This window comes from Hyaena hyaena, unplaced genomic scaffold (assembly GCF_003009895.1).
Source record: "Hyaena hyaena isolate Hyena2069 unplaced genomic scaffold, ASM300989v1 scaffold_54, whole genome shotgun sequence".
In the NCBI taxonomy this organism is placed as follows: domain Eukaryota; kingdom Metazoa; phylum Chordata; class Mammalia; order Carnivora; family Hyaenidae; genus Hyaena; species Hyaena hyaena.
In genome coordinates, this window is record NW_024080685.1 from 3,340,311 (window position 1) to 3,350,283 (window position 9,973).

At 45.5% G+C, this 9,973-nt stretch overlaps 1 protein-coding gene across 1 annotated transcript in view; it reads right to left on the reverse strand.

Annotated features, from left to right (window-relative positions):
• SCARB2 (scavenger receptor class B member 2) overlaps positions 1 to 9,567 on the reverse strand; it is an 86,635-nt gene extending 77,068 nt beyond the window's left edge. Inside the window, exon 1 of the mRNA XM_039230975.1 lies at positions 9,121 to 9,567. Within this exon, the coding sequence (XP_039086906.1) occupies positions 9,121 to 9,237 (117 nt within the window). The 5' untranslated portion in view covers positions 9,238 to 9,567. The remainder of the gene's footprint in view (positions 1 to 9,120) is intronic.
• Between the last annotated feature and the right edge of the window lie 406 nt (positions 9,568 to 9,973).

Genomic DNA, 9,973 nt, shown 5'->3' on the forward strand with positions numbered 1-9,973 from the left:
CTTTAAAGGAAAAAAAAGGACCAGGCAACAATTGGAGAAATAGATGTGTAAGTAAAGGGTGTGGCTGAAAGAGTGCCTGAGAAAGAGAATGTTAAGACGTGAATACAGAAGTGTGGCCCATGAAAATAATGCCCGGGTGCTGTGTGTAACTTGTGGAGCCCCTCTTATTATTTTACAACCTGTTTGGTTGTGATTGCTTCTCTCAAAGTCAACATAAGTGATGCGTTCATCACCTCCTTCTATCTCGGTCTCCTCTCCCTTCCATTACTGTTGATTATCAGAAGTACAGTGTTAAAAGCAACTACTCTTAAAGTAGAGCTTGCAAGAGTGATCTCACTTTAAAACAAAGGTATTCTGCCTCTCTTTCTCTAGAAAGAGTGTGAAACTCAATGCTGAAGGGACCGGGTGGGTGTGGTGGAGTGAAATGGATGAGAGTCTGCACACTGGTTTGCATGTCAGACCCTAGATGATATTCATTTCTCCATAAAAATATTCCCACTTTCATTTTTGTCAAAGACATGACCCTCTTGGGCTCTTTAACTTTCCTTCTTTTGAGGTTCAGATACAAACAGGTATTTCTCTACTCTAGGAGAGACAACAGAGCAGGCACAGTGACAAAGGGCACCCTCCCTGAGTTTGGAGTTAGGGAGCCAACAGGAATGAGGAGGACCATGGGAATCGGGAGGGAGGTCCCCTCTGAAGGGCAGCCCTCTTCTGCACAGACTGTGACCACATGGGACTGTGGTGAGGATAGCACACACAGCATCACATGTTTCAAGAGAGGCTGGAAACCTGGATTCTTGGGTGAAGTTTCCAGATTTTAAAGGTATAGTGAGGCAATGACCACTGGCCTACACAGCATAACAAAAATGTGAAGATAAACAACAACACGAGCAATAATATGCAAATGACATCATCCCCAGAGATGTAAGTTTTCATCTCTTCATCCTTCCACTTAGTCGAGTAATATTTACTGAACATGTATTTTGTGTGATGGTGCACTTGGTGGTAGAGGGCAAGAGCACAAAGCTAAATATGACAGGGACTCGAACATCTCTGGCAGGTCTGGGGTGGAGGGGACTTATGAAGTAATTCAACTATGGAGATGCTGATGGTCTAGTCTAGCCTGATTAGCACACAGGGAAATCAGGAGATTCACTGAACCTGCATCTCTCATGACCCAAACTACCATCTTTACCCATGGAGTTGTGTGGAGACTAAAGGAACATGAATATGACACACTAGACAAAATGCTGGTGGTTTGAAGACATTAACAACATAGTTTCTAAGTCGTTCTTACAGAAACATAACAGGGATATGATGTTATTTTTTAAAGTTATTCTAAAAATCATCATAATTAAATGAAAACTAGATCAGCAGCTCTCAAAGTATGGCCTGAGGACCCCTGGGGGTCCCCAAGACCTTCTCAGGGGGTCCACAAGGTTAAAAACAATTTTATAGTAATATTAAGACACTATTTGCCTTTTTCACACTCATTCCCTCATGAGCGTAGAGTGCAGATTTCTAGAAGTCACCAGACATGTAATCATGTCATTGCTCTCCGACAGCTAATATGTGCTTGTGTATCTGTGCTTTAAAAATTTACCAGTTTTAATTTCTAATACTGTAAATACTGATAGTTTTAAATCAGAGAAATGTAAATTCTTTGGGGTCTTCAGTTTAAGGGTGTAAAGGGGCCTGAGCCCAAAAACTTTGAATTAGATTATAAATTCTGTAAGCATTGGGATTGTGTCTACTTTATTATTGTATCCACAGCTGCAAGCACATTGCCTCACAAATGGTCCATACTCAGTAAATATTTGCTAAATAAATGAATGACTGCCAAAGTATATATCCAAATGCTTTTAGATATAGATTGCAAAAACCAAAAGTAGCCTTATTTTCCTCAGTTGCTTTTAACTAGTTACCAGTTCTGATGAAAAACGGTCCCCTCATTTAGTATACCGTGTATATATAGTATGTATATCTTGAGGATACAGGCTACAAATGCCTAGTCACTTGGCCAACATCCTATGTTTTCATTAATGATCTTACAATCCCACCTGCTGATTCTTCCCCAGGAAACAAGCAAATGTCTGGCAGAACAGATGGCCCCTTTGCTGTGGCCTGACAGAATGAAATCTTGCACTTTATGAAGCAAGAAAGCAAAAACGGTTCTCACAAGCAACAACCTTCCCCTCCGGCCCAATCTTTCCTTTAATGGAAACTCGAAGAATAATAGTAATCATTAGTAGTAATATCCTCTAATAGCTAGAATTATCATCCCTTTCTTATGTCAATTATACCAGATGAAATTAAATAGAGTAGGAACAGAAGCACCTCGTTTTGGTAAAGGATATCTGTTAGTATGCATGCATAAATAAAAAATGTGGAATAATTAACAATATGTTAATGGTAGTTATTTTTGTTTTATTAATTTTTGTTATATCTGACTTTTTATAATGACATGTATTTCTTATCAGAAGAATAAACAAAAATAAAGAATAAAATAAAAAGTTTTTTAAAAAAAGGAATTGCCATCTGGAGGAGTGAAGACATGGCTGCAATAATCACCATCCAAACCAGTCAGGGGCTTCATGGTTAGCTTTATTTTTCCTTAATATTCATTGATTTTTGAGAGAGAAAGAGACAGAGAGACAGCGTGTGAGCAGGGGAGGGGCAGAGAGAGAGGAAGAGAGAGAGAATCCCAAGCAGGTTCCTTGCAGTCAGTGCAGAGCCCACACGGGGCTCAATCTCAGGAACCTGTGAGATCATGACCTGAGCCAAAAACAAAAAGCGGATGCTTAACCGACTGAGCCACCCAGGCGTCCAGCATCTGTATTTTTTAAACTCCATAAGTGATTTTTGATGTAGTTCCTAGAGTCTAGGAACCACACTGAGAATTACTGGTTTAATCCATCGCTGCAGCCATCAATAATGAATGCACTCGTGGCCACCATGAATTAGTAAGATGTTGAAAGAAACATAATATGATTTTGATATCACAAGATCATGTTTCTAAAAGCCAGGGAGGAGTTGGATAATTTTGCTTAGGAATTAAAAGAATCTCGCAAGGTTACTGTCTCTGTTTAAGGATCTAGGATTTCGGCTTGTGCTGAGCCAATCACATTACCCTGCTGCAAATTTGGAAAGGAGAAACCGAGAGAGAAAGCATGTCCATGGGAGGCCAGCAGCTGGACTTGGGGCTGAGGAAGCACCAGATGAGTAAACAGCCAGGGCCAACAAGTAAACAGAGGAAACTATTTGGTGTAGGGCAAGCAGAGGAAGAGCGAGGGACACAGAGTGTGCGTGGGTCCCGCTAACTTTCCAGTTTCACTGTACTCCCAGGAGGCCTGACTGTCCTGTGGTTCTCACCCTTAGACTTCCAGGAGCTTCCTCTTCCAGCGTTACAAGAGAAATCCTATCATTCTGGAGCCAACTTGAGCGGGCCTTAGCTCCTTGCTCCTCTTTATTGCTAAGAAGTGGAGGAGAATGTGGTACGTGAGAATAGAACTTATTATCCAAACCAAGGAACTTTTATTTTTTTAATGTTTATTTAATTATTTTTGAGAGAGAGAGATAGGGACAGAGAGAGATAGAGACAGAGAGAGAACGTGAGTGGAGGAGGGGCTGAAAGAAAGGGGGAGAGAGAATCCTAAGCAGACTCCGCACTGTCAGTGCAGAGCCTGACGTGGGGCTCCAGCTCACAAACTATGAGATCATAACCTGAGTCAAAATCAAGAGTCGGACACTTAACCGACTGAGCCATCCTGGTACCCCCAAACCAAGGATCTTTTAAATTGTAATTTTTTTAATGTTTATTTATTTTTGAGAGAGAGAGACAGAGTGTGAGCAAAGGAGGGGCAGAGAGAGAGAGGAAGACACAGAATCTGAAGCAGGCTCCAGGCTCCACACTGTTAGCATAGAGCCTGATGCGGGGCTTGAACCCACAAAGCGTGAGATCATGACCTGAGCCAAAGTCAGCCGCTTAACCAACTGAGCCACCCAGGTGCCCCAAACCAAGGACTTTTTAAAAGAAAAGAGGGTGCTAGTAATTATGCTAGGACAACAGGTGTAAATAAATCAGGACTGTTACAGGCAACAGAGTATATGATCAGCCTTGGGGTGGGGAAAATAATATAGGAGACCCAGCTTGCATGCCTAACCCTGCCCCTACCTCTCCATCCAGTCTCTGGTAAGTCAGTGATTTACATTTCCAGTGGCACATAAATATAAAGGCAATTTGATACACACCATCATATTTAAAAACCAACATAGGCGGGGCGCCTGGGTGGCTTAGTCGGTTAAGCGTCCGACTTTCGCTTAGGTCATGATCTCGCGGTTCGTGGGTTCGAGCCCCGCGTCGGGCTCTGTGCTGACTGCCAGCTCAGAGCCTGGAGCCTGTTTCAGTCTGTGACTCCCTCTCTCTCTGACCCTCCCCTGCTCACGCTGTCTCTCTCTCTCTCTCTCCTAGAAATAAATAAAACATTAAAAAAAAAAAAAAAACCAACATAGGCTCAGGTTGCCCAGGTAGCTCAGTCAGTTGAACGTCCAACTCTTGATACTGGCTCAGGTCATGATCTCATGGTTCATCATTTCAATTCCGGAGTCAGGCTCTGCACTGAGAGTGAGAAGCCTGTTTGGGATTCTCTCTCTCTCTCCCTCTCTCTGCTCCTCCCCTGCTCATGCTCTCTCTCTCCCTCTCTTTCTCTCTCTCTCTGCCCCTTCCCTGCTCTCTCTCTCTCTCTTTCTCTAAACAAATTAAAAAAAAAAAAAAGAAAACATAGGCTCAGGTCCTTGACTATAAGATAACAGATTAAGTGATGCTTAAAGTTTTTTCTTATTCTAATGTTCTAAGTCATCATATCCCTGAAAAGAGACAATTCAGGAGATGCAAGAAGGATCTTTTTAAGATTGTATATAGTTGTCTTTACATAATCATATGTGAAGATATTTAACTAATTCAGTTTTAGAAAAGAAGACACCCACATATTCACCTTTAATGTTATTTGGTTAATTTATCGGTGATTATCTTTCATTTCGTGAGGTATCAGCACAATGGCTCCCAAATTATATGGCTCCTAAAGGAGGCTAGCTGATCCTTCTTATCCAGAGTCTCACTCAGGTCCCAGCCAAGGATAAGTATATTTGTCCCGTTCATCTCATCCCTGACACCTAATGCGCTCACCCTTCCTTGGCCCAGGCACAGGAAGGAAAACATGTGGACAGTTTCTTTCCTTCTCACTGGTTCCCTTGCCAGCCCACTGCTTCTTCACCAGCCCTGACTTTGGCTGGCTCCACGTTTCCATTTCTGTGAGATGTTCACTCAGTGAGTCTAAGGGCAAACTTAATATTCTGAGCTGCAAAGTTGTTATTAAGCAAAACTCACACGCCTGTGGCACAGAATCTCAGAAGTCCAGAGCTAGAAGGAAATTTATCTACTACATAAGCTTCAGTTCACAGATGAGAAAATGACAGCTAAAAACAATAACAAATGCTACTATCTGGGCGCTATGCAAGGTGCTTTTTTTACAGCAATCCTTTGACTTTGCTCTTGGCAACAACTCTAAGGCAGGTTTTCTTATTACTCCCATTTTCAAAACGAGAAACCCGAGGTTTCGAGGGGTTGAATGTTCTCTACTGGGCTTGCTCAACTTCATCCAAGTATTTCATAATGACAGAAAAAAAGAATTTTAGCCAAGTTCTGCTGATTCCTAGAATACTACTCTTTCAACTACAATGATCAAATGTGAGGCAACTTGTGTACCTACCGGCATGTGCCGGGCGCCATGACAATGAGTGGGGTCACCAAAGGAGACAGAACATAAACTTCTGCCCTTCTGGGTTCCAAGGAGGAAAAAGAGGTTAAATGGGTTTTTCAAAGCTCTGTCTTCAGGAAATCAAAATGCTTGAGGGAGAAGGCCTGATCAGAATATCCTCTAAGTAGTGGGTGTGAACAGACAAGGAGGGAGGGAGATGTTACTGTGCCTGTTTTGCAATTGAGAAAACTAAAGCAGAGACAATTACAGGACTTGCTCAATACAAGACGGTAACCAGTGGGGCCAAGAATGGAGCCAGAGGCACCTGGGTGGTTCAGTGGGTTGAGCGTCCAACTGCCAATTCTGGCCCAGGTCATGAATCCAGGGTCATGGGATTGAGTCCTGCGTCAGGCTCCATGAGCATGGAGCCTGCTTAAGATTCTCTCTCTCTTTCCCTCTGCTCCTTTCCCCTGAATCGTTCTCTCTCTCTAAAAAAAAAAAAAAAGAATCAAATTGTCTTGGTTCCTTCCACTCCATTCACTGGCCCAAATTTAAATCTCCTTTTAATCTTAAAATCTCCCTGCAAATCTATCTAATAGGGATTATGTCACTTTGCTTCTCATAATTAGCCAAACCTATTCATTTGAATTTCTCCCCTTTCCTCTCTTCTTTTTTTTTTTTTTTTTGATAGACAAGCTAGGGCATGGAAAATCTTCAAATGAAAAAAACAAAACAAAACTAAGAACTGGGAGTATCAGGGTGGATTACATTATAACTTTATTAAGGTCAAGTTATGAAGACATCGTCTCATCATGATACAAATGGAAAGAATGACAACAGCCATAACTGATCACTTATCCTCTGCCTGAGACTGCTGGGTGCTTTACACAGATTACCTCCCTCAGTCTCACAACAGCTCACACAGAGGCAGGTCCAGGGTTTGTGGGAAGCTTATACAGTGTGAGGAGACCCTTCCTAAGGAAGAGAAAATTTGGGATACAGAATTAGGTAGAGGGTGTTGGAAGGGCCTTCATGGTAAATATACCTAAGATAGCTAACTTCCTTACTTCCCAAGGAATGCAATCGAGGCTCAGAGTACTTCAGTAACTTGCCCAGAACCAAAAAGCCTACAAAAGGCTCGGTCAGGATTTGGATACAGGATGTCTGACTTCAAATCTCATGTATTTTTCCTTTGTTCCTAACAAAAATAAAACTGACTTACAAAGCACTAAAGATATCCCATGAAAACTACCCATTTTCCCTAATAAGTCTTACAGCCTCTCATGAGTTGTTATTATCCTCATTTACTAATGGGGAAACCCAGAATCAGGAAACCTAGCCCAAGGTCACGCAGCTAGAACATGGTGGAGCAAAGATTGATGTCTAGGGGTATAGACTGCAGAGTCCTTACTCTGTCCCACTATACCAGACTACCACACTGCAGGTGACCCGGGAGAACAGAATGGTAATGATAGTAATGCGTGACCTCTGGCTGACTTGGCAATAGTCCTGTCCCCTGAAACCAGCCCTGTTATTTAATTGCATACGCCATATTGTACAGTGTTCCTTAATGGGGTTGGGCAATTCTGAAAATCCACTTCCTCTGTACTATGATTTATTAGTCTGATCGGAGTCCATTCCTCATACAGAAAACCACATAAGGAAGCCAATCACCAAATATCAGTGCAAACTCAAGGCGCAGGCAAGCTGCCTTACAGCCACCTCCCTACCTGCCCATGAAATGAAGACCCAGAGAGCATTTGAGGGCTGGTAACGTCCGAGGCACCAGGGAGATCTCTCCTCTTATAGGGCTCTCTTGAAACAGCCTTTTAAAGCCACACAAGAAGATTCACATACAGACTATAATTGCACTGCTTACCTCTGGTCATCCAGGCAAGAGTTTATATCCTTAAGCAATCTTGCCATGGATTTGCAGGTGGCTGAGAGTAGAAAAGATTCCATTTAGTTTTTTCCTTCATGGGTGGGTATTCAGGGAAAACAGTGGTCTTTGAGAAGCTCAGTCAGTGGGCTTCATCTTCCCTTAATAATGTGAACTTAGGGGTAACAGGGTGGCTCAGTTGGTTAAGTGTCTGACTCTTAATTTCGGCTCAGGTCATGATCTCACATTTCATGGGATCAAGCCTCACGTGGGGCTCTGTGCTGAGAGCATGGGGCCTGCTTGGAATTCTCTCTCTTCCTGAAAATACATAAACTTTAATAAAAACTGTGAACTTAATGTTCCCTTAATATGAACTTTAAAATTAAATTATGATTTACCATGACTTTTTAAAATTTGCCTTAAACTGCCAGATGTCAAGTAATTGACGGCTTTTCAAGACCTCTGTTAAAGGAACATGTCTGTTGCCATCTGGTTGACACAACTTGACTGACAGGGGAGGTCAGTGATCAAACCGGTTTTTTTTTTATCCAGCCAACAGCAAGTCAAAACCGGTGAGAGAAATTAAACTTGTGGTTACAAGAAAGGCTGCTTCGATGACTTTTTTTTTTTTTTTTTTAAAGAAAAAGTGATCCCAGTAACTCTCTCTTGTTCCTCTTTCCACACAGATTAGTGGATGTGTATTGAAGGGCAGAAGGAATGAGCGCTGGAAAAGTCAAATGACCCACATGTCTTCTGAAATGACCAGCTCTCCAGGCCACTCATCTAGGCTAACAGACAGGTTCAGATTCCTTCAAAAACCTACATGCATCTTTGCCTGAAGCTGATGGTTCCTTAAGAAGAACGAGAATCCATGGGGAGACAAAGCAACACAGAGGATGGGTACAAGATGCCACATGCTCAGCTGGAAGGTAGCCTGCAGAGGCTTTACACAGCCCAAAGGCCTGGCCTCTCTAGTGACTGCCCTGCCAGGAAACCAAGAACACAATAGACCGCACACCCGCTGCTCACTCTCAGCCCTACACCACTTCAAAGGCTGCAGCAAGCAGCCAACAAACCTGCCTGGGCTGTGGTGTTTTTCATTTAGTTTTGTTTTTTCATGAAGTGGGTGGGAAATATGTTTGGGCCGAGCTGAGACTGGGGTGTAGGGAGGGGCGTGGAAGGGGATGCAAAGGATAGAATGTAAGTGAAAGCTTAAAAAAAAAAAAAAAGTCTAGACCCATAGTCATATCCTATTATTCTTCCCCATCCTTCTCTAACCCTCCCCTCCCAACCTCAAGAAGACAAGTAAGAAAGGAGGGCTCTGGTGCGGAAGGTCTGCCGGGGTGCAGATGCTCTTTGCAGGAGGTACAGCAGTCGGAGGGTGGGCTGGAAGTATCCCCCTCCCAACGCGGGAGCGCGCGCGCGCGTACACACACACACACACACACACACACACACACACACACGGCTCGCCCGCTTCACCTTCTCGATGGTCTGCTCCACGGCCTTCTGGAAAACTCGGGCCACCAGCAGCGTGACGCTGGTCACCAGCAGGAGCAGGGACAGCGTCCCGACCGTGTAGAAGCAGCACCTGCCCATTGTGCTCGCCGCTAGCGAGCCGGGCCCCGCCGCCCCGCGACTCGACAGGAAGGAGGGAGGGGCCGCCGCTGCAGCGGCCTGAACACCCGCGATTGCGGCGCCCGCGGTCCCGGCTCTGCGCGCGGCTCCCGGCTCCGCGGCTGCGGGCTCCCGGCTCCCGTGCGCCTGCCTGGCGGCCCGGGGAGGGGAACGACCCGCTTCGGTTTCGGTTTCCCTCGCTCCGGCAGTCGCACGCCGGCCCCGCGCAGTCAGGAGCGAGAGAGGGAGCGCGCAGGGCGGTGACGCTCGCCGGCCCGGCTCGCCGCAGCCCGGGGAGGCGACGGCCCGCAGCTGCGCGGGGAAGCGGGCGGGGCGGAGGCTGAGCCCGCAGTCATGTGCCCCGCGGCGGCCGCCGCGATTCGGCCCGAGCGAGCGGCGCGCGTCCCGGACGGCCCCCCAGCGCCTGCGGGTCTCACCGACCGCCACCGAGCCCAGATGCGCCCCCTCCTCCTCGACGCAGGCCCACCCGGGTCACCCCAGAAAATCGCCTGGACTCCCCGGGCCATTCGCTCAGCCGCTTCGCAGATGTGAACTGCGGGCCTACCAAGTGCCAAACTCTGGGGGTTCGGGGTGGATACCACATTGCCCCTGCTCTAGACGTGCTCACCAGTTAGCAGGGACACTTACAGTAAGTCATCGGTGCGTGCTGAGATCTGTGCCCGCAAGCATGTTCTGCCCCGGGGTGACCTAGGATCCC